This window comes from Phaseolus vulgaris, chromosome 11, assembly GCF_051622355.1.
Source record: "Phaseolus vulgaris cultivar YP4 chromosome 11, ASM5162235v1, whole genome shotgun sequence".
NCBI classification, from domain to species: Eukaryota; Viridiplantae; Streptophyta; class Magnoliopsida; order Fabales; family Fabaceae; genus Phaseolus; species Phaseolus vulgaris.
In genome coordinates, this window is record NC_143508.1 from 8,428,883 (window position 1) to 8,454,630 (window position 25,748).

General features: G+C 34.8%; 1 protein-coding gene across 5 annotated transcripts; it reads right to left on the bottom strand.

Moving 5' to 3' along the window:
- Positions 1-445: 445 nt before the first annotated feature.
- LOC137811314 (coiled-coil protein) lies at positions 446-25,013 on the bottom strand. 5 transcript variants are annotated; one of them, XM_090297079.1, is made up of 26 exons: positions 24,163-24,795; positions 23,340-23,507; positions 23,094-23,183; positions 22,303-22,377; positions 20,271-20,349; positions 17,658-17,722; positions 17,488-17,577; positions 17,152-17,241; positions 15,427-15,513; positions 15,165-15,248; positions 13,487-13,606; positions 9,579-9,607; positions 9,351-9,483; positions 8,385-8,927; positions 7,167-7,708; positions 6,994-7,057; positions 6,753-6,855; positions 6,500-6,654; positions 5,722-5,847; positions 4,914-4,984; positions 4,248-4,310; positions 2,167-2,239; positions 1,860-1,979; positions 1,301-1,378; positions 1,061-1,111; positions 446-983 (listed from the first exon to the last, which is right to left on the bottom strand). In XM_090297079.1, the coding sequence occupies exons 5-26, from the start codon at positions 20,290-20,292 to the stop codon at positions 882-884; spliced, it is 2,811 nt and encodes a 936-aa protein (XP_090153205.1). In that variant the 5' UTR covers positions 20,293-20,349; positions 22,303-22,377; positions 23,094-23,183; positions 23,340-23,507; positions 24,163-24,795; the 3' UTR covers positions 446-881. The 5 variants fall into 5 exon arrangements, with proteins under 5 accessions (XP_090153205.1, XP_090153208.1, XP_068469106.1 ...); XM_090297082.1 differs by having other exon boundaries at positions 17,658-17,717; positions 24,163-24,728; XM_068613005.2 differs by lacking the exon at positions 23,094-23,183 and having other exon boundaries at positions 24,163-25,013.
- Between the last annotated feature and the right edge of the window lie 735 nt (positions 25,014-25,748).

Genomic DNA, 25,748 nt, shown 5'->3' on the forward strand with positions numbered 1-25,748 from the left:
TCTTTAGTTGTTTATGGTATGTCGTATACCACACCCCTTCCTAATATAATATATCTTGATTTGCTGATTAACAAAAATTGTCACAAATTTGTTACTAAAGAGACCAATTTTGGCACTAGTTTTGTAACAACTTTACTTAGCAGAACCAATACAGAAATAAATATGAACGTAAAATGGAAAAAATTATCTTCCCTAACTTTCTCTCTATCTATCCAGTCTCGTTATTTTCTCTACCCATCCTCGTGCTTCCTGTCCATCGCCATTCTTGTGAATCTAACATTCACATCCTAACTTGAAATAGTTCATCAGAGGCAAAGACCAGATATAATAATATGGGAGAAACCAACAATTAAATGGATATTACTTCATTTTCTGGTAACTAAAGTTTATACTACTGACCCAAAAAACATAATGAGATCCAAAATTAGTACATCACTCTTCAATCTTCATAGGAATTAATCATGTTAAAATTTATGAATAATTAGAAAGAAAATGATAGGTACAAAATTTTTGTATGACAATTCACTCAGATCACGTTCAACTAAAATAGGAATTTGTGCAAATTGTGCACCTCTGATCTGATAGAAGAGGATGAGAATAATCTAGAGGGTGGCGATCAGTTACCCCAGTTACAAGAAAAAAAAAAAAAATATATATATATATATATTAAAGTAAAATTATAGTACAATTACAGCTTATTTTCAGAGGACTATCTACAAGACACCAAAGCACAGATTTGGAAAATACTCCACAATTAATAGGGGATCAAATGCCAAGCAATATACAATACCTTCATACGGAGCTCTGCCAAAAATGAAAGACAAAGGGGAAATGGAGCAGAAGATTCTATATGCCTGACTTGCACAATAAAAGACAGCTACTCATTCAATCTTTTCCAGTATATCCAACCTGGTTTTCCTCTTCCAACCCTTCATAGTGGCAACAAGGTTGATCAGTCCAATAATCTGGCTTTTACTGTATTCCTGCAAGAGTTGGAATGCTTAGTTAAAACCTCAGGGAATCAGATGTGTAACAATGTTGGGGAAGGGGATATCCTTACTGGGTGTGCTCGAGCCCAGTGCACATATTCTGTCTCAGGAAGGTAGTAAGCCTGGTTTAAAAATCCAAGACGTGTATCAGTAATATATGCATATTGCAATACAATGGAAGTTTCGAACGTGAGATCCCTACTTATTTGTACAACAGTTAGGCAACAAGACCCAACTAATTCTGGAATGTGGAAAAATTATAATATATGCAAACAAAATAGTGGGAATGTTTCCATTTCCTTCGTTGTTACCTTGATGAAAGTTTCAACCATTTGAAGCTTGGGCTTCACATTCAGCGACACAAAATGCTGTAATCCATTAATCAAAACCTGGAATGTTGAAAGACACAAATTCAAACCCAGCATATAAAAACTAAAACAGAATGAATTACAGGGTAAGAAGGTTGATCAATTTATTCATCATTGTCTGCAACTCTACGTTACAAAAGAATTATAACAAATTTGACACATTAAGATTCAATTGTAAGTAAGGTCTGAAAATAAAATTCCTTTGAAACCAGAACGGGGTAAAGTAATTTAAACAGTGGAAAAATTGGTCATTACATAATTTAATAGTTTATTAAGATTAAATTATGTTTGCATAACTATTTAATATAATAATGTTGGAGATCCCACATCGACTAGAGATTAGAGCCTTTCATTGTATATAAGTGGGTGCAAACCTCAACCCTATGAGCCGGTTTTATGGGGTTGAGTTAGGCTTAAAGTCCACTTCGTAATAAATAATATACTACATTAAATCAAAATCCAAACAAACATAGAACACACTTAAAATTGATTAAGGCATAACCTGAAGATCTAACGACATAAGAGCTCGTCCTTCATCACTACATCTCTTCACCCTTGAAAGTCCTTCAACAAGAGTTTCTGCCACAATTTCAAGCCCATAATCCAATAATAGGCCTTGAATCTACGCATACAGATGCAAATTTTGTGGATCAAAACTAATGTTTAAACACAAGGAATTACTTTTCTATGTTTTATTCTTTTCAACAATATAAAAGTCGAGATTTCAAATACAAGTCTGTTATTCATTTAATAAGTTGATTTGTATGCACTTGATAACTGTCTCTCAATATAATGACTAACAACAATACCTCTTTACGAATTCCTCCATGAGCAAGTCTTGTTTTATAATGCTTAAACTCCCCCAGCAACAAATCAACGTATCTATCAATACAATCTACAAGTCAGAAGCGCAAAATGATGCAGCATATTTCGAAGAATAAAATTCTGATAAAAATAGAAACATTTACATTTACAGCCTACAATTAGGTCTGCAGCTAAATAACACTTGCAACAACAGCCTAGCCTTTTCCTAATAAGTGGGAGGAACCATCTACACAGATAAGATTGTTGGAGGTTCTACATCGACTAGTAATATGCCTAAATTAAAGTACATAAGCATATCACAACCCTCAACTCATAAATTGGTTTTGTGGAAATGAGTTAGACCCTAACCCAAATTCTAAAAGAAATGATGCCATCATGTTCCATTTTAATCATGTCTATAAACAATTCATTGAACTCTTAATTTTAATGGTTTTACCATTTTAATCTCTTTCTACCCTCAACGATAGGTCTACCCTCCATTTGGTTTATTCTCCTTATTAGGGATTTATAGGTTTTCTCCACACAAGCACAAACAATGTCAACATCTTACCATTTTTTTTACAAATTAGGTGCTACCTCAACTTTTCTCAAATGCATTCATCACTAATTCTAACATTTCTAGCTCACCATCTCATTCAAGATAGCATTCTCTCCATCACATTGATATTATTCTCTTTTCGGCATTTTATCTCCCAACACTTAGTTTGATATAACATTGCAAGTTTTATAGCTATATAGTAAATTTTCTCCTTAAGCTTGAATATTACCTTTTTGTCACTGACGGAATTGGGAATGGGAAAGAAGACAAAGATTTTATTGAATAGGGTGAAAAGAATATGGAATAAGAGAAAAATCTCACCTTCAAGGTTTTGTCCTTCACAAAGAGCTAACACTCAATTTACAAATGACAACACATCTGAATCTATCCTTACATCCTTCTTCCCCTATTTTTATCTGTTAGCCCCTCTAATTAACTAACTATTATTCTAAATTTCCATTCTCCTTATATCTTAACAGTAACACTCAAGGCACTCGTCCACTTAACCCACTCCACTTAACTCCTTTGATTTTTTGCATCACTCTCAATTCCTCCATCTTGTATGATGGACCCAAGAAAGATGCATAAGCTCGTGACATGTGAAGGTAAGATCTCCAAGTTTAACCTACTAAAAGTCACGAACTTCCAAAGCTTGTCTCCTTCTTACCTGTAACTTATCATTTATTTCCTCTCAATACTCTCCAACTAGGAACTATATCTTCTGCAAAAACATTGCAATGTGGCACTACCACATAATTTGATGCAAACCTATAGTTATAGGGGATCCGCTGTGACCCCTGGCTGTTCTTAGGTTTTTCATGTCATGACCCGTTTTTACAATTTTTTGATTGCTCTAATATCTGCAATACACACTCCTTCTCTGTTGCCTGTCACAAAACCTCTCCTGGCACTCGAATATGGTTACATTTCAATAACACCAACAGAATCAATAGCAGAAGTTACACTATTTTCCCAAAAACTCAAATATCAAATACTTTTATGAGATAAAAACACCATTCCGCACATTCAAATCATCCAGTAGCATTTGTAGTTGAAAATTGAAGATATCCTCAAAAGGAACAAAACCATGTGCTTTCAGTCAGCAATTTAAGTTTTCAGGATGATTTGCTCATGACATCCAAAGCCACTAGGACCAAGTGAACTGAATTTTGATCCTTGTTGCCCTCTTTTTACTTACATGGCTTGCACATTCACCAAAAGGGCTCTTATGGGGTGTTAGATATTAAACCATTTGTGTTTCCACCTATCCTTATGTCTTTAGATTGGAAGTTTGTGAATGTTTTTCTCCCAAAATTCATTAACAAACATAAAAAAAAATGTTCGTACTCAAGAACTTCATTAAAACAGTAGTTCTTTTTTTAAGTACATTAACTCCTGTGTACCATGTTGTTTACCTTTGATATAAAATAGCAACTACCGATACTCAATGTAATCAACTACAAGTAATACGAAGAGGAAAAAAATGTCGTGGAATTCAAACATAAAGATGATTAAAAAAATACAAACCCATTATGCTCCATGCCAAGCTCTTTTAATTCCCATTTACAGTTGGCAACACGATCAACATATCTGTAAAAGAATGTATAAAAATTAAAAGAACAATAAAATTTAAACTAGCTACAGTGACCTTGCAGTATGAAAACATTAAAAATTAGGTTGAATTTTTGTTTCCACAACTAATAGTAATTAAGATTGTGCTCAAAGAGTGAGAGCCAACAAATAAACAGAAGAATAAAAATAACATAATCTACGATAATTTCAAAGCACAACTGTCACCAGATACAATCCTTTCATTGTACAACAGTTTTGAGATCTTTAAACAACATTACAAAATAATTGTTACAACAAAACATTTTTAAATAAAAAATTTCCTTTAAAATAAAGGAATCCCAAAGTTGAATGATTGATATATCTCACAACAAAAAAAAGAGTATCACTAGATATATTTGGATTTTTTATTTTCTACACAAAAATTGTTAGTCAAACCACGCAATAGAAAATATTTATTAAATTGAGTTTAATTTGGTATAATATAGGTTCCCTTCCCAATGGTTATGTCAAAACCAAAAGACTCGCATTGGGGATGTCAATTTGACAGTACAAAAGTCATACATAATAGCAACACATCCAAAGCAACCTTGCAGACTTCTATTTACAATACATTTGTCTTACCCATTAATGTGCAACAATAACCTCACTGTAGTCCGGTGAACATGTTCTGTAAGATCTGGTACAGCATCCACCTAAAGAAATCCTTATGTATTAAAAGATTGTTGTTATCCATATTTAATCTTTTCATATAAAAATACATAAAAACAACTGAATCAAGTAGAAGTAAACTATCAGATAAAAAATATAAAATCCAAACATAATCATCTACCAGAAGTCAACACCTTAATGTAAAGGTACGCTTATCAAAAAGGCTTTAACAAAAGATGGTTTTCTACAATATCAAAGGGTAAGAACTGCAGGAAACTGCATAGAGGGGCAACCACAATACCCTTAGTGAGGATTAATCGAAAATCCTTTGAATATGGGAAGGACATAGAGAAGTTCACCACTTTCTCACTCCTTTTGCAGCCATGATAAATAGTTTCTTAAACTTGAAAGCCCCAATGCATGCATTTTCAAAATCAATGCATTGTTACTCTTCAGCTAAGTATAATAAGGCCCTCCAAAAATGTATTTGTTCTACAATGAAACTCTATTCTCATGTCATGTCTCGCAAAGAGCATTGAAAATAGGGGAAAAGGTAGAAGACTAGCCCGAGTTTAGCAGCTTAACATTGGTCCATTTCCATTACCTTCCTTCCAAACCCTCCCCACCAAACGTAACATTGACAGGTTTTCAACTTTATCTAATCCGCAAGACCAGACTTTCAAACATTTTGATGAATAGTCAACAAAGCCTTGAAAAGTCTGTCAATATCAATTTCCATGACGGTCTAACCCACTAAGTTAAATACTAGGATTCCACGTACCAAATGAACGTAGAAATCCTCGAGTATGGTTGAATTACTTTGCAAGAGCATTGATTGGAGATGAGCTTTAGATCTATTCAGTATTCGAGCAACAAGAGATATAGTGTCAACAGCCACGCATCTTTCCTGAAACATTAAAAAGATTTTAGAGGCATAAACATACCTTACACAGCTTCCTAATTGAATCAAAATCTAAACTACATAAATGAAGAAAATTATCTTAATAAGCCACCATATTTTGTAAGATGCAAGATGGAGGGGATGTACTTTATAAGACAAAGTGCACTTACAGTATGGTAATGGATTGTAATAAAATGAAAGTATATGCATAACAAACTCATTAAACTTGTTCTTTTTTATATAAAACTCATGTTAGGCATCACAATGAAACCTAACATCTCAGCTAGACTGACACCCAAGTTACAACTATCATTAAACTTGTTAGAATCTCAATTATTGATTTTTTTTACCATACAACTATTAGTACATTTTGTCCTCTGAAGTGTATTCCCCTCAATTTAGAGAGTCCAAATCAACATATATGCTCAATCCAATTTGAGTATAATATTATTTCTGGACTAAATTTCAGAAAACAATAATATCCTTCAGGAATTTTCTAAACAATCTTAGCAGAAAAAATTCAAACAATAATGCCATGTTGCTAATAAACATTGTAAGAAATTCATTGTAGAAGGAATCACAACTCTAGTCATGTGAAAAAAAAAATAGAAAGCATGTGAGAATTGTTTTTTCCAAAAATAGAAATTCACATATATACCGTTAGACCCAAAGAAGTCCCTGAGGAATGACCAAAATTCGCATTGGGTGGGTTTGTAGGAGTCAACTCTGTCAAAGATGTTGGTGAAGACAATTGAGATTTAATCCACTCTTCACAATCTTGGTTTACTCTCGATAAAGCTGTTCTCAAGCGATCTGCTTGTCACAATTGAACTCAATCACCACTAATTAATCAACTCAAAATTGGATTTAGCTACCAATGTTTTTAGTATTTAATTCACTATGGCACTTACAATTAAGAGAGTTAGTTGAGCTTTTTCCACTTGAACTAGCGTTTTGCTGACCAAATGTTTCATATATATTATAGAAAAATATTTCAAACAATTGGCATATTCCCTGCATCAATATACTGAATCAGTAAAAAAGAATTTAGAGGAAAAAAAACACCCCCAAGCTTGTATCTGTAACGCATAAAGAAAAGAGGGAGAGGGTGGGTAATCTACAGCAAGCCCATTTAAGGAAGAAATGACTAACCTTAAAGAACTCAACATTTACCAATTCCAATTTCTGCATAAGCCTTGCATATTTATCCATAGACCTTACATTTTAACACAGTTGTTAAATCCATTAATAGTGATAATAATACTAATAAAGCTGGATGGTGGAAGGTAACCGGTTTTTATAATACAAAATGTAAAGCAACTCACTTTAAAAGACACAGAGAAGATCCAGTTTGTGTTGTATTCTCTTCATCATTAGCATGTGAAGAAAAAGTTCTTGAATGATGGGGTTGAGAACTTCGACTTGGTAGTTGGCTGTCTTCATCAATGAAGTCAGCAAGAAGATCCTCATTTTCATCTTCTGAAACAGAATTGGCACCATTTATGTGATTGGAATCGTTCTTTCTGGGTGTTCTATCATCATAAAAGTATTTGGTTGAACTTCCATCAGATTCACCACGAACTGATCCATTAGGTTGGGAGCAACCATGACCTTCATTGGAGGTTGGTAATTTTTGCAAGAAAGGGTTTCCACTTTTGATCCAGTGAGAAAACCCATTTTTCCTTGCACCAGTATGAACCATATTCACGGATTTATGGGAATGAAATGCGCCGACATTAATTGATTTGCCACTGGTTAAAGAAATCAAGGGTGCACCATCACCAATAAGTCCTGCAAAACTGATCATTTGTACTGTTTCTAGAGGTAATTTTAGCCAAGTCTCTTTCTCCAAAACCATTTTTAGTGCCTAAAATGAGAAAAATAATCATTTAATCATTTATCCAAGACTATAGAACACGAACATTGGTCAGATGCATAGCTTGGCATATCAACAAGCCCAAAAAACAATTTAGCAATTACATAACTAATTATTCTGCACCATAAATTTGGAAAGCCCAAAGAAAAAAAATTCAATGAATTGTTTAATTTACTCCCAGTAATGAATTATCTAGCTTTTGCATTTTGCAATAGTTTCAGTAAACTAAAGCATTCTAACTTTTCCACACAACAATAGCAAAGCAATTTCCACTTTCCAGGAGAGCAGAAAATAAACAGAACCACAAATGAAATAGCTGACATGTTACATCTCAAAACAAAATAATATTGTGGATATTTCTGGATCTAAACATACAAAACATTTTCCCTATTGGATTATCTTCTGTTACAACTAAGATTAATTAGACAAACACACAATAGACACGCACCTAGAAAGAACAACAGAAGTCAATAAATTTAAAATTTATGGAACAAAATTATCACATCAAAGTTAATCTTAATGATAGCTGGAACACCATCACCATGCACACATAGGACATAAGAAATGACAATATCATACAAGACTCAAAGGATTACTTAAGAAAACACAATCAACATTATATGACTCTAACAGCCATGAAGAATGAGAAGCCTTAAAGGTCACTTACATGCACATTTTGCCGATGAAAAGCTGTGAAATAGTTTTCACAAACAGCCTTTAACTTCTGCCTAAATTCAACTGCTTCAATTCCACAAAAGGCTTCCCCAGTCAAAATAAAGACACTGAGTTCTTCATAATTTTTCAAGAATTGATGAATGCTAGCAGTACAAACTGCAGCAGAAGAAAGCAAAACTGACACGCGACTTGCAGTGAGATGCCACAAATTCCTTCGCCCTCTCTGAAGGGTCTGTGACACAAATGTTGTAGCTTCTTTGCGAAGATGGTACCAAGGGGATTCATTGCTTAATGTTGCACTGTCCTCCTTTCCAGCCTCCTTAATTGGATCAGGAGAATCACTGTATGCTGAACCACTAGTTTCAGTCAGTGAGCTCATTGTTGCAGATTCCTCCCTAGAAGATGAACCGTGTAATATATCTCCAGAACTGGACAAAGAATTATTGCAGGCTCTTGCATCTGAATCAACTTCCTGAGCCTCACCTGGACTACAGGAAATTTCTTCATTGCACTTATTTGAATTTTCTACTGTGTCCTGAAATTAAAATCAAAGGTTGATGAACATATATCAATAACTATAGACCCTATAAGCATAAATATAAATTTTTCCCCAGCCTCTAGATTGAATACGTATTGAAATACTAAATGTTTGTGAGAAGAGTACTCACTCTAGCACAAACTGGTGATTTACTCAATCCATCCAACAAAACCAAATCAAGTATCTCTCCAACTTACACATTGACTTGTTGAATGAGATCTTTCAGGATGGTAAGAAATTTAAAACTAGGGACTAAGATATTGAGTGGAAAACAAAGAATGACTTCTCTAACCAATGCAAAGAAAATAATAAAAAATTAAAAGCTATGATTGACCTAATAGTAGTCCACAGACTTTTCTTTAGATGAATAAGTCCACATGAATACTTGAATGCACAAAGCAGAGGGGGACCAGAAATTACCTTTCTTTCTAGCTGGAAATCCATAATTTCATGGTATGAACACATAAGGTCAAATAGAACAGCCAGAGTTCTTAATAAGCATTGCCTGAACTTTGAATCAGGTATTCTGAGGCATAGATCGCTGTAAGTGAGCCTGGAATTGAAATGACAAATGTGAAGCCAATTCAACATAAAAGTATACTATTAATCATTAAAGGATGATAAATATGCTTGCAGAAGAAGAAGTACCTACTATTTTGCAAAAGGTCCTCCTCGTCCTGTAAAAAAAAGTCAACATACTAATTAAATGAGTGCTTCAAAATTTTGGCTGGAAGAGAGAAATAACAGTCCTTCAAATCAACTGAACTAGTATCCAACACGTCCTATGATCAATATTTAATGTAAATAGCATATTTATAGGATAAAAATATCCTCAATATCTTCATATTGATTAGAAGAAAATATATTTAGAATCTTCCCAATCATTTCAGCATATTTTAATTTCCTTATTTTAAATAGTTTGATAGTTACAAATAGAGGTGATGAAAATGTAATTAGTGTCATTGTTATCAATATAGAAAAAGTATTTCCCTACATAATTCAAGTTGGTATTAGAGGCCCCAAATCTTGGGAGCCCCATTTTCAATGCCACTTAGACAGTTGTCTCTACTGTTGTCCATTGCCATTAAGGTTAGTGGTGAGCCAAAACGATGCACCCCATGTCGACGATCTTTGTTGGCAATTGGTTCACCAACGGAGTTGCCACACTCAGTCACACGCCACCGCCAATATTGGCCCCTTGTAGCCCACTTCCATAGCTCAGACAAAGCTCACTCACTACCATAGACAAAGTCATTGGGACTTCCTGAGCCCGTTCCAAAATATGATGTCCCATTTGGGTTCCATTTTAGTAGATATGACTTCCCTTATTCTTTTGCCAAACGGGTTCTCTTTTTTTCTGTGTTTCTTTTTCAATGTTTGGGGGTGAAATTCATCCCTTGGGCTCCTAATGATCTTCCAAATGTGGTGGGTCCCTACTGCTTTGATGGTAGGAATTAAATGCAACAGAGCCAACACATTCAAAGGATACTGTTACGAACCAAGAAGAACGCACCCAAAGATAAACCAATAACACAATCTACAGAATAATTTCTGTATTATTGCTTCTGCACTATACACTCAGAACATCCACAAAGGAAATGGTTATTCCTTTTACACAAGACTTTCCCTGTCTACCAAACTGAATTCAAAAAACGTCACACTTTTAAAGACCACTAACCGCTACTTTACATATCATTAACCGCTACCTCACAAACCACTAACCACTACTTTACAAATCATTATCCGCTACCTTACAAATCAAATAACTAACTCATGTCATGATTATTCTAATTCTAACTAACTCCTCCTCTATGTGTATCCTAACAATACACTCTTCCAAAAAACAACCTTGTCCTCAAGGTTGGAACAGTGGAACCTTGATTCCGTGGCTCATCCTCATCACCATGATCTTTATCTCCGCTTCCTGAAAATATTGTGATATTGTCTATCATAGGGGGGGAACCCATTGGCTACTGCATGCAAATTCAGGTCTGGAGGCTTAGGTGGTGGTGGGGATGAGAGAGGATTTTGTATAAATGTCTCTGCAACCAGTAAGTTGAAATTCCAAGATTCTGATGTCATTGATGTTCTTACCTTCATTATCAAATCTTGATCCAACAATGATTTCTTATCCATATTATGTAAATTTGAATTTGGGAAAAAATTATGCTTGATGGCATCTCCACCTTCAACTTTCTTACTAGTTAGCTCTATAATTGGACTATCAAGAAAAAAATCATTACAGCATAGTCTTCATTCTCTTTATTGATGCATCCCCTTCTACCCTCACCATTTCTGTTTCTCTTGCAAATCTCACTTCATTTTTGTTTTTTCTTCGCTGCAGAGGGTGTGATTCTTCATTGTTGAACCTTCTTCCACATCTCGGGTCTTCTTCTCTTCATCATTAACAGATTTCTCTCCTCCCTCCGACATCATGTCACTCTTCTTGTTGTTCCGCAGCAATTCTTTAATTTCTTTCAAGTCCAGAAGGCTTTCCTTCAACGTTATGTCTGCTCTAACAGATTTCTCTCCTCCCTCCTACATCCCGCCCCCTTTCAGTTCCATCCTCTTTTCCTCCCTCTCTGTTTTTTTGGATCCGGCAGGTCGAACCAATTTGTTACGAACCAAGAAGGACGCACCCAAAGATAAACTAATAACACACAATCAACTGAATAATTTTTGTATTATTGCTTTTGCACTATACACTCAGAACATCCACAAAGGACATGGTTATTCCTTTTACACAGGACTTTCCTTGTATACCAAACTAAATTCAAAAAACGTCACACCTTCACTAAACCGGTTGGTCTTTATTTAAAGACCACTAACCGCTACTTTACAAATCATTAACCGCTACCTTACAAACCACTAACCGCTACTTTACAAATCATTATCCGCAACCTTATAAATCAAATAACTAACTCATGACTATTCTAATTCTAACTAACTCCTCCTCTATGTGTATCCTAACAGATTCTCCAGTAATAATCAAGATTAGACCATATCAATGATGGAGGACCAAGGTCAAATGACTTTAATTTTTTTATTTGGGACAACAAAGATTTACTGATCATGACCTAGTTGTGGCACTCCATGGTTCCTAACAACACAGTTAAAATTTTCCGATTCTACAAGCTTGTACAGTGTCTCCAATTCAAATCCCATGTGTGATCATGGCATAGCGAAATCATGCAGAACATTGAGCAAAATCGCAAAAAAGTGTGGATCAGACTATATCGATTCACCTTTCGGTTTCATGTATTTTCAACTACATCGATTCACCTTGTTCCATGTGTTTCCCAATGCACCAGTTCACCTTCTTGGGACAATGGGTTTCCAGGAAAAATAAACCCAAACCCAATTAAAAATTAAGGCATAATGTATGTTTTTCATTTAAATGTAAAATTAAGAAATTTAGAAACCCGCATTGATTCACGTAAGTACGTCTCTTCTCCACCTTATAAAAAAATATCAAAGAAGGAAAGAATTCACTTTGGCTTCAAAGTAAGAAGAGTTGTCTAAAATGAAAGCAAGGATCCCTGAAGATAAATGTGAGGATGCAAGTGTTATTGAGCATATTTACCCATTGCATTGAGAAAGAGAAAAAGATTGTATTAAATATCCTATTTCTCAACATGTTTGCACTAACAATCTCTCTAATAAGCACCAAAGCTTTATGATTGTCATTGATGCCAAAGAATTTCTCACATCAGTTCAAGAAGCCATGGAAAAGGAATATTGGACTCAAGTCATAAGAGAGGAGACGAATGCATTAAAAAGAAACACAACACAAAAGATTGTGGACAAACCAATAGACAAAAAGGGTTATGGGTAGAAGTGGAATATAAGGCAAATGGGACAATAGACACGTAAAGTCATATTTGGTTGCAAAGGGATATATTGAAACTTCTGGAATTGATTATGATAAGACATTTACTCGAGTGGTGAAGATAAATACAATTCAAGTCGTTCTTACTTTGACAGCTCATTTTGGTTGATGTGAAAAATGTCCTTCTTCATAGAACTTTAAAAAAAGTGCACATGGAGATTACTCCAAGATTTAAAACTTGAAGGAAAAAACAAGGTATGATTCTTAAAGAAGGCTTTATATAGTCTTAAGCAATCTCCAAGAACATGGATTGGGAAATTTACAAAATTCCCTAGGCTTGAAGAGAGAAATAATAGTCCTTCAAGTCAAATGAACTAATATTTAACGTGAATCATTTGCTATGATCAGTGTAACTGTCTTAGGCCCTCAAATATCAATAAATATGGGCTCTTGTCCTAATCTTAACCCATTCCAAGGAACTACTGTCAATCCTCCCTTGGACCAATATAAGTAAACTAAGAATAACACGACTAAGCATATGTAGCCAATACATTTGCATATGCTTATAAAAAATTGAAAGTGGTAATAATACAATGCTGAAGTTCCGCACTCGATTTTATTTGCATGTCAAGTAGGGAAAATATACTATTAACTCACCCACCTCCTAAACAATTTCTAATCCAGATAGTACTGAAGATAGAGTTAGGCAAGAAAACGTATTGCAAACCTCATGCACAACAGCCTTTAATACAGAGTGTGTTTCTGATATAACTTCTTGCATGAAGAAACTCTGTATCTTTTCAGCAAGACCAGCAGTATCCCCTATTAATGCATATGCATCAATTACCTGTATCAACTCATTAGATTAAACACATTTATAACATATTTCCATTAGCAAATATATGGACACTCACAGACAATAAAGTGGGGACAGTAAGTCATATCAAATATTGGTGGTATTTTTTTTATAACAATCGCAAGAGAAGAACAAATATACAAAAGCCAAACCAAGAAAGAATGGGGGAAAACTAACCAAGAAAAAAGGGGGAAAAAACTAAAAATATGATCATCAAACAATCATGGATAGACCTTTAGTTCAACACCGAAATGAAGCTTGGTAACAAACCACTTGATCCCAAATGAACTCCAAAGACAACACTTGACCACATGCAACAAACAACAAATTGAGAATACCACCAAAGCCTTTTAGCATCTCCAGTACCAAAACCTCATAAATTAACACACAAAAGAACTTCAGGCAAACCATGTGGCAAACCCAATCTTTACCAACATCAAACAAATTATTACAAAGATGGAAATTGCTGAAAGTTGCAAAACACAATATGGCAAGCAATTTTACAACATGATCTTCAAAAATGAATTTTCAGATATTGGTACCAATTAATAGGCATTAAATAAAAACTTGAAACTAACTAAGTTGAGCCTTCAAATATCAAAAACCACAAATGTAAGCTATTACCATATCTTTGAGCATATGCTAACATACTCAAGTCCAATAACATTCATTTAATGAAAAGCAAACATCAATATATTGTAGATTAATTGTGAAACTCAATATCTGTATAACCAGGCACACTTGGAAAATTTTAAATCTGTCTGGAGACAACAGCAAAAGTCTAAAAACTAGAAAAAAAAAATTAGGAAAAACAGCTTAGGACAAATCACTGTTTAAATCTATTAAGAAATGGACTTGTATGCCTAACTCAATCTTACAAAAACTGGTTCATAAGGTGAGGTTTACACCCACTTATATACTATGAAATATTCTTATCTCTAGTCGATGTGGGATCTCCAATGCACACCCCTCACGCCGAGACCCTCCAACTCGTGCGTGGAACTATATATTTGTGGGTGGTCCGATAACGGGTAGCCTGATAAACCCAACAAACTCTCATTAGGATAGGCTCTAAATGGCTTTGATACCATCTTAAGAAGTTGACTTTAAGTTAGTTTTGTAATATTGAGTTATGCTTAAAGTCTACTTCTTAAAAAAAGTCAAAACTAGATCAATAAAAATCTCATACATAATTTGGTTTTATTTAATTAGCTTTTCTAGATAAAGCTTTCATCAATTTTCTTCCCTTCATTCTATTTATATGAATTTCATGCCCAAAAAAACAGATTAACCACCACCAGCATTCACCTAACAGTCTATAAACATTAAACTAGCGAAGCTACTGAGTTTAATTTAAACTAGTTCAACTTGATAGAGATTCATGAAATTAGTTTTTCAGAAGTAGTTTTAATTGCCACGTATCCCTTGAAACAGACACAAAACAAACAAGTGTGTATGCTCATTACCCACTCTAAACACCGAATACTCAACAAGCCACATATGAATAGAAAGCAAAGAAACTTAGGGAAAAAAAATAATAGACACTCACTGTTATATAGCCATCCTCCTTGAATTCTTGACATACTCCCAATAAAAGAGCATCCAGCTTCTGCAAAGTTCTTCCCAGCCAAACCTGTAATAATACAATGAAGAATCCTTAAACAGTTAAATACACAAATACTTGCATTGTCCTCAGGAACATATTGGGTAACATAGGAAATAATGAATTTAATTAGACAAGTTCTTAACATGCAAGGAAAATTTTAAGAATAAATCATCTTAATCCATCCTAGAAGTTATTCAAAATTCACCTCCACACCACGACTCATTTCTTGTATTGCTGAAAGCTCTGACAAACTATCTAAGAGTTGCAAATACTCAGATAGAACTTGAAATGCCTGCATAATGATAATAAAAATATGATCATCTTAGAAGATGCCTTAGATCTAAGAACAAAAAAACAAAAATTAGAAAAAGTTGGGATTAATTGACCACAATTTATATATGTTAATATATATTATTAGAGTATGTACTTAGATATATTCTATATGTAAAAACTGTACTAGTAGTCAGAGCTGTTAACTATTGCTAAAAGCTACCTCATGTAACCTTTTCAGTAAATGCAATTAGATATCTCTTATGTTGTAAGTAGTTAGCTATAAATACTTCGTACACTTCTCTTTTCGAAGGTTAATAAAATGAATACCATTCAGTTTGTTAAACAGCTCTCTCTTGTTCAGTTCATTTTACATGGTAGTGACTCTTCTCTTTGTGACATCAATCTCAAGTTGTTTATTTTCTGGTATTTGTTGCTGATATCATAATCATTGGAAGCTCTGGTGCTCTAATTCAACAGCTTACTACTAATCTCCATGCAGCTTTTTCTGTCAAACAACTTGGTTCTCTTTACTATTTTCTTGGCCTGGAAATGAAATATTTACCTGATCATTCTATTGTTATGACTCAGTAAATAAATTTGGGACTAGCTTCACAGAACCCATATAGCAGCATCTCATTCTATTTCTTCTCCTGTGGTTTCTCAAAGCAAATTATCTAAGTTTGAACCTAATCTCTTTTTGGACTTTACTTTATATCGTTCAATGGTAGGTACTCTACAATATGCTACTTTCACTCAGCCAGCAATCAGCTATGTTAACAAAGTCTTTAAATTATGTCCAATTATTGCAGTCTCATTGGGACATTATTGAACAAATACTACAGTACCTTAAAGGTACTACTTTGTTTCATTGACTACATCTTCAACCTGCTTCTCTTGCACAATCTTTGTGCCTTAAAGTCTTTTGTGATGCCGGTCATCAGATGTTGATGACGGACACTTTACTTTTAAAAAACCATCGATATTGTCACAATTTAATATCTTGATGGTTGCAAGCAGACGGTTCTTACCCGCTCTAGTACCGAGGCTAAATATAGAAGTTTGGCTCAAACAAGTACTGAATTAATGGGGATCTCTGCTTTGCTCAAAGAGTTCCATTAACTACTCCAATTCTTTGTGACAATCAAAGTGTTGTATCTATTTCTCATAATCTGGTGTTTCATAGTCATACAAAATATATGGAGATTGATGTATTTTTTGTGAAGGAAAAGATTTTGGCCAAGCAGCTTTTCTTCTATCATATTCCAGCACTGTATCAGCAGGCAAATGTGCTGACCAAGCCTCTCTCTTCGGCTCGTTTTGCTTTTCAAAGGCAAACTCGATATAAAGATTTTTTTCACCAAAAAATATTTTCCTTGAGTTTGAGGGGGAATATTAGAAACTGGCTATACTTAATATGTAAAAGTTGTACTACATAGTCCCAGTTATTAGCAATAACAACTACCTCATGTAATCTTTTCAGTGAAGGTTGTTTAGCCAGCTCTTTTGTTGTTAAGTAGTTAGCTATAAATACCTGTGTATGATTCTCTTTTCAATAAGTTAATAAAATGAACACCATTCAGTTCGTTATACAATTATTTCTTGCTCAGTTCATTTTACAGACACACACACATACATATAGATATAGAGAGAGGTTCACCTTCCAATAATTCCCTTCCTCTACAAGGGATTCAAGTGTTGATTGCATGTCCAAAGCACGTTGAAGTTCAAGCAAGGTTGGAAGCATGTCCTATGGATGAAACATGAGTTTACCACAAGTAGTAAGGCCTTAGTGTAAGCATGTATTGCATGCACCCCCTACCTCAAAAGAAGATGGAAGCTATGTATCCAAGACTAAACTACTTTATATGCCCAATTGTGAATAACAAGAAATCAATTTTTAGCATAATGAATTAAAATCGAGAAAACAGGAATCAACGCATAAAGGCATTACAAGAAACTAAGGCTAGTTAAATATATAGGGAGAAGGAAATACCAGAAGAGCCTGTTTCTTTTTGGAATAAGAATTCACTATCAGATCCCTTGAAACCTCATTCATAGACGATGTCAGGTGTCTTCTTCCATTCTGCAAAGCATCAAAAAAATGCAGTAAGAGCAAGATAGATCAAAAAGTAAGTATCAGCTCTTTATGAGTAATGATCTTACCATACAGATGACGTTTGCAATTCTTAAGTCTTTTTCCAATTCTCTGACCAAATTCATCCCCTTCACTGGCCAAAAGTAAGTATCAGTTCCTAATTCTAAAACTTCTTTTAAAAAATAAATAAATATAAAAGTGATCCACAAATGTGAAGTTGGCAATAGAAGTAAAGTTGCATCAACCAAACTTCTCGATTTCTCAATGAATTGAAACCTAAATTATTTATTATTTAAACTAAAAGTAACATTGCATTCTTCCAACAACACCAAAGAGAAACTTATTTTAATTTGTATTGAGAAGCAAATAATTATTTTATAATAATAATTAGAACTTTCAATTGGGCTCAGCCTAGAGGAATTCACCCTAACCCACATGGGCCAGGGCCAACAATGTCCACAAGACCAAACATCCCACATATGAAAAGGTCCATAGGGCCAAAATGTCCACAAAAGCCCTATGGGCCAGAGCCAAACCATGAGCCATTTTTTAAAGTAAAAAATCTTACTTAAAAAAGAAAATGAAAAAAAAAATTACCTAAATAATCTTTATACACATGAAAAGCATTTACTCAATCCAAATTCAAATACAGGTCAGTAACGGAAGGTCAGGCATAAGTCAAGTTAGGTCAGGTCAAGACCAGGTCAAGCTAGCCAAGACGGGCTCAGGTTAGGTCGGTTGAGTTGGGACCATGCCAATTTGGTCGATATTGGCCAAGTCAAGTCAGGTCCAAGTCAAGCCAGTCGGGTTGCGTTCGGTTGGGCCCAAGTTGAGCCGAGTCTAGTTTAAGCCAAGTCTAGTATGAGACGAGCCCGACTCAGATCAGGCCAAGTTGGATTGGACCATGTCGAGCCAACTCAAGTCCAAACCCATGTCAGTATGGGCATAGTTGGATCGGGTCAGAACCATGTCAATTTGGCCTGCCCAGGTCCATGTCAGACTGAGTCAGGTCGAGTTCAGATCAGGCCAACTTGGATTATGCCTAGTGCTACGTCGAGTCGAGTCTACATTATGCTAAGTCAAGTCAAGCTTACATTGTAATAAGTCAAGTCGGGTCCATGTTAGGCTAGGTTTAAATTGGGCCATGCCATGTTCGACAAAGACAAGTCTAGCCTAGGTCAGATCCACGTCGAGCAATGTCACATTGGTCCCAAGTTAGTTTGAATCGGGTTAGGCCTAGGTTGAATGGGATGGCCTGGTCAAGTTGGACCAGTGTTAAGCCAAGTTGGCACCAGCCCAGGTCAAATTGAACCTGGTCGAGCCCAGGTCAGATTGAACATGTTCGAGCCCAGGTCAGATTGAACTTGGTCGAGCCCAGGTCAAATTGAACCTCGTCGAGCCCAGGTCAGATGGAACCTCGTCGAGCCCAGATTAGATTGAACCTCGTCGAGCCTAGGTCAGATTGAACCTCGTCGAGCCAGGTCAAGTTGGCCCCCAATCATGAAAGGTCAGGTCAGGTAGGGCCATAGTCATGCAAGGTTAGGTCGGCTCAAGCCTAAGTTAGGTTAGGTATAGTTGAGCCCAGGCGTGGGTCAGGCCCAAATTAAGGCAGGTTGGGTTAGGCCCAGGTTAGGTTGAATTGGGTTGGATTCAACCCAAACCAAGATGGGATTGAGTCAAGTTGAGCCCAGGTCCATTTGGGTTGGGCCCAGGTGAGCCCACGTTAGGTTGGGTTAGGCCTAGCTCAAGTTAAGACAAGTTAAATCGAGTTGAACTCAAGTCAAACTTGGTCAGATCGGGACGAGCTCAAGTGAGGTATAACCGAGTTGGCCTGGGCTAAGTTTAGGTTGGTTCGTGTCAGGCCTAGGTCAAGTTGGGTCCAAGTCGGGAAAGTCGAGTCTAGCCCAAATCAGGTTGAATCAAGCTATACCCTAGTAGGTTGGGTCGAGCACCAACCTTGATGTTAAGTTGCAAATAATAAAAGTCAATTAATGATCAACTTACAAACAATGTAAAATATTTAGAATCAATTTGCAATTTTAGTTTATTTTTAAGGACTCATGCAATTCCGAAAAGTATTTAGGAGTAAACTGAAGTCTTATTTTAATGTTGTAGTGGGTTAAACCCACTTTGCTCCAAACCCTAACCCACTTTTATGTGGATGCTTTGGGGGTTAGGGCTTCCTTAACCCACTCATTTAGTAATAAAAGGATGCTTACTTTAGGAGTGGGTTAGGATTGATCCATAGATCATAGGTCAAATTGACAACTCTAATTATAATAGAACAAATTATTTGGATACCCCCAATGGTTATTCAAAATTCACACAATATCCCTTATTAACTTTAGAATAACCCCTTTATGGATACAAAGTGTAATGTATTTCTTGAGAAATAGGGTGTGTGAATGTCATATTTCAAACAAATATGGGGTTACTAAAAGGGGAAAAAGGGGAGGTATAGTATGAATTTCAAAGAAACCACAAGGGGCGTTAGTGTAATTTTATCATAACAAGAATGTTGCCCAGGTAATAAAAAATAGACAGCCTTGTAATAAGCAAGTAAAAGCTGTGCACAGCAGAAAACAAATGCTAAACAAAATATGTAACATACATGACCTCGTGCACTAAAACCAGCACAGAGGAGGTATAGCCAATTCTCTCCGTTCACCTCTTCAACTTACCCATTACTTCATGATGCTCCATAACATGGCGAGATAAATGTTCCGCCACTTTATCAAGTTGTACCAATCTAAGGGCAGCCTACATGAAAAATTCCAAGACCAAATATCTTATATAAGAGTATTTATAGCATTTAGCAGGATAATACAAACCTGATTCAATAAACTAACAAAATTCAAACTAAGATATTAATGAGATTTGTTGGAACAACAACGAAAATTAGATTATTTTAATAATTGATTATGATCGGAATCAGTTTTTTATTCAGATAAGTTTGCTCAAAGTGATTTGAAGATAATTAATTTTCTTTGGACGCAAAGTAAAAATCAGCTTTTACATAAGAAAAAGGAGTATGTATGAAGTTGAAAAGGGAAAAAACTAATAAAAATAATCACAAGCTATAAATTTTTAGATTCGGAAAAAAAAAACTTACTTTTTCCAAAATAAAAGTTTCTTTACAAATCCAAGTTATTATTCCAAAACATACAGCTTATTCTACAAACAGCTCTTTTCAAAGAAAAACAGTTGAAATATACCATTTCCGATGTCCCAAACATGCTCTTAATGGTTTGTAGTTATTAATTAAATAAGCAGTTCCTACCTGTGTAGCACAGACACTACAACACTTATAATTTCTAAAATTTAAAACAAGGGGACATATATATATATTGAACATCCTTATAAATTATTTAAATTGACAATCAAGATTTATATTTTGAAAATCATCTATAAAAACAGTTATTCAAGTATAACAATCTGAACATATTGTTACCTGATACAAAAATGGATCTAACCCATCTACCAAAAGTCCAAGGACTGAAAACAGGATCTAATTCATTTAAACATTACGCCCCCGTCTTGATCATTTTCATTGAAAAATACATTATGGTCGAGATTCGTCTAAAGACAAATTAACAATTTCAAAGAATTCCACATTATATGAAGATATGATAGGAGAATAAATAAAAAATTTCATACATATATAATCTAAATATCTCTAATTATATAAGATTTGCTCCTTATTTCTATAATTATAATATAAACTTACACAATAAGTTTATGAGTTTTTAACTTATAAAAAATAATCATCATGTCTTCCCTTCCCTCGTTAAAATTGTGTTAGAGACCCAAAAACACGTTTTATAAATTGGACACTTCAGCAGAATGTCCGATATGTGTCAGACATAGGCCCGGGTATTTCTCTAATGAGTATGGTGTAATATATGTCTGAGCTAGCTGGTTGCCAAATCAGCACTCCACTGATGGCATATTGTTTTAGTCCAATTGCTCAATTGTAATGTAACTTCAGCAATGGCATTTGGTCTTAAGTGCAAGAGATGACAATTTGTAATGAATGTTATGAAACATTGATACTTCAATTTATTTCATGTATTTGTATCTGATAATAATACTCTTGAATATTACACCATACTCATTGGAGAAATACCCGGGCCTTAAAATTATGAAAATTTAATACAACTAAATGAGACATATAAGCATGTATAATAATATAGAAACATGGAACCATTAAGGAACAAAAACGGAAAATTGCTCTCTTTATATATAACATAAAGGAAAGAATGAGATTAATACAGTTGAAACTCAAGGATAATTAAGATAAAAGCTTGAGTGTGTGTATTCACTCAGCAGGCAATGATGTGTGTGTGTGTGTGTGTATAAATAAAGGATGTTACAGGGGAAAAGATAAAAAAAAAAGTTACAGTGAGTACAGCTACTGCCCAAAGAAGTACAAAATAGAAACAGATAGAGTCAGCTTCTAGAAGCTAGAAATCAGATAACATTTTATTTTCTTACAAATAGTACTATTCCCATTAGTAAATAATAGGAAGTAATTTATGATGCAATAATTTATAAAAAAAATCAGTTGTGTCTGATATGATAAATATGTTCTTAATTTAGATTTGCATAATTGCAACCATATTAAATTTTTACTTAGAAAAAATTAACTTAAAAAGATAACAAAAATTAAAAAGTATTTTATCTGTTACCAAGATTGAGACACGTGAACCACACCTGTTTTTCAAAATATGTTAGCTCACTCTCATCAGCTGGAACATGCTCTAAAATATGCTTAATTGGATCAAAGTCCTGCATAAAAGCATTCAAAAGAATACATTCACCTCCACAATTCATGGTGATCAAATATGGGTAATACAAAATTTCATTGAAGTTAGTAAGTTACTAACAGCTATAGTGAGGCATTTAAGCTCAAAAACTTGCTATGCATACATGTATACCTTGATATCAATTCAATAATAACAGATTTTCTCATTTCCATTCCTTAAGTCTTGAGTTCATTAGAGGGCACACAAAAATAGTTTTTCCTCTGTATATTAGTAGCTCAATTTTAATGTTACTGAATTTTTCCTTCTAATTTTTCATACTGGGTGATTTGGGCAAGAAAAATTTAGATTATAGGAATATTTTTAATCAGGTTAAATTTTATAATCAATAGTACTATTTTTCATACTAGGTTTTATTATTGGTACATTCCTATAATCAGTAGAAACATTAAGATATTAAAAATATAGAACTTGTTAAATAGTAGTATACTAAAGAAGAAGCTGTATAAGAAAATTAAGAGGAGAAAAGACTGGATCAATTGTGTCTCTCAAAACAATAAAAAAAAACAGAAACATTGATTACTAATGAATATGGATTCCCGTCACCCAAAGTTCAAGTTCTAAATAAATGGATATTCAAATATTAATTAAAAATAAAGGAACAAGTTCATATGTATAAAAACTTCCAAATATGAAGAGTTATATCAGTGATCTGTCTGAGGATACAAAACTAATTCTTACTGAGAAGTTATATGCTCTCAACTGTTAGCAACCATCCCAAGGTCTCCTGGTACAAGCAATAATTTGGAAACTTCCAAAAGATAAAATTTTCTGCCATCTCTCAATAAACATAAACAAACAAAAAGGTTTCTCCTCAGATTGAGCAACAGAACCTCCATATGAAAATAGTTTCTGTCATTCAACACAATGGAAGTTGAAAGAAAAATCAGTACGAAATTGAAACAGGAGTGATATAGAAAGTAACACCTCTTCATAGAATTCATCCTCCAGCTCCTCCACTATTTGGCCTTGAGGTCTGCTTCCATATATGGAACTCAGTTCTTCTGAACTTGATGAAAAACTATATCTCTGATGAGGAGGTAACCCTGCAAGAGCACGAGCTACAGCAGCAGCTGCTGCAGCTCGAGCTGGAACCTGTTCAACAACATTTATAAAACATGAAAATATGACTCAAACCGTGTATGAATATGAGCATAAGGATAACTACAGGGAGCATTCACTGTTAGGTTCACCGGTGGGTGGGCTTAGGCCTGAAATTACAAGGGATATTCACAAAACTTATAGACCACTAAGTGTGTTCGGTTTGCAGTTGAAAACCACAGTATTCCTGCAATATTAAGGATCATGGAGAAGCCACAACCGCAATCCAAAACCATGCTATTCCCTACAACCATAAACATCTAAACATCTATGGCTTTTCGCAAGTCCTCTTACAGAACCAATATTCTTGACGAAATCCATTTCCTGATTTCATTAATTTTCCAAATCAAACTCGCAATCGCTAGTTCTATCACAAAGTCTTGATCAGTGTTAATTCGCAACCAAATAGCATGCGCAGAGCAACGGTACATCATCAAATCCAAAACTAGCATAAAATGCATCAAAAACAACGTAGTTAACGCTTCACACTAACTTAGCCACAAACACAAAACACGTTTTAGCAATCCAATTGAACGGCATTATCTAAAACCAAAACCACGTTCCGAAATTAAAAATCAAATTCAGCATAACGAGTCTAGTAGTGATGGCCACGCAATTCTACAAGACAATCATGCGGAGGTGGATTTACCTCGGGACGATCAGGAACTGGAGGGAGCAATCCGATAGATCTCGCGGACCTAACGGAGCTCAAGATTTTTTCTCCGACCTTGGACAAATCCATTGCTCCTCCCTGGGAGAGCAAGAAGAACGGTAGCAAGAAGAAAACCCTAGAGCTATCGATTCCTCCCTCACTCAAATCACCATTGAAAATGAACGGATTCCCCAGCACGCTTCCAAAGGGAAACAAGTTCGGCTGCATCTCAACTTAAGACGCCGAGATCCACCGCTCACAGCCGCGTTTCATAGCGAAACAGCTGCGTTCACTCTCAGCGAGATCTGGACGTTGTGGCATGAAAATGCGAGTTCGGAACTGCAAAATATGGCGATTGCGTAGTTATTTATTTGCGTTGGAGAGTTTCGGGTTTTACTTTTACTTCACTGGCCACACTACTGTGCATGAACGTGATCGTTGCTCCCTCGCTTGGTCCGCTCGTTGACGAAAAGTGGATCAGAAATTGGGATCAGACACTGACTTTGCGCGCATCTGGTTTTGTTTTGTTGTTGCTTTACCCAAAAAATTACGTCGAATGGGATGAGATTTGGATCAAACTTGGGAAGGATTACTTACTTCTTAAATCTAAATTCGATCAAACTTGCTCGTGTTTGTAATGTAAGACCGCGAGTAATTAAGTAATTAGCAGTTAAATGCACATAAATAAGATAAAATCTTCAACTTTTTTTGTCCTACAAAAACATTAGCCTTTTAAATAAGATCATTATTAACTTCATCACTATCTCACCAATAAAACTTTATCACTCCAACTTTATTATTGACTTAATTTCTGAAAAACAGTGGTATTAAAAAAACTATTGAAATTTATGTATCTTTACGAAGAATAAATATAATGATAAAAATAATTTATGCCTGCTGACTGGAAGACAGACCGTTAAAAAATATTCGATCACTTAAAAAAATGGTGAGAATTGGATTAAGGATTTTGCAAATAAATTAATATGGTTTAGATAATTTAAAGATTAAGGTATCTAATATTTTTTTTGGCAGAGAGACATTTGATACTTAATATTGTATACTATAAATATTTAATTCGTGGTTTAAATTTTAACTTCAAAATATAATTACGTTAAAATAAACTAATGATAGTGTATCAATCGGAATCGGACTAATTCTAAATGTTTTAGTTTCCGATTATGATTGATCGACATGTTTTAAATGCATTAAGGTCAATAAATGATTAATAAGGCTAAGCTATACGCAGAACTAGGTCGTACATTCTTAATCATGACCCATATTTTAATTTTGACCCAAAAGGGTCCATCATACATATAAATAAGCACAATTTTCAAGGAAAATGTATGTCCTTATTACGTGTTTATTGCATCGAATACCGAACACTTACTTGAGCGTCAAAACACCTTTTGTAGGTGTCCTCTCAACCAAGAGCGAACGAAGGACGAGAAGCTTGACCGAAGGTAGTGAATGAGAGTGGAAGAAGGAAGTAAAGCCCGACCAAACCTAAAGAGCTAGTGAATGGAGGTACTGACGACCGATAGGAGTTATCTCAGTGTCTTTTGTACGAGAACAACTACGCCCAC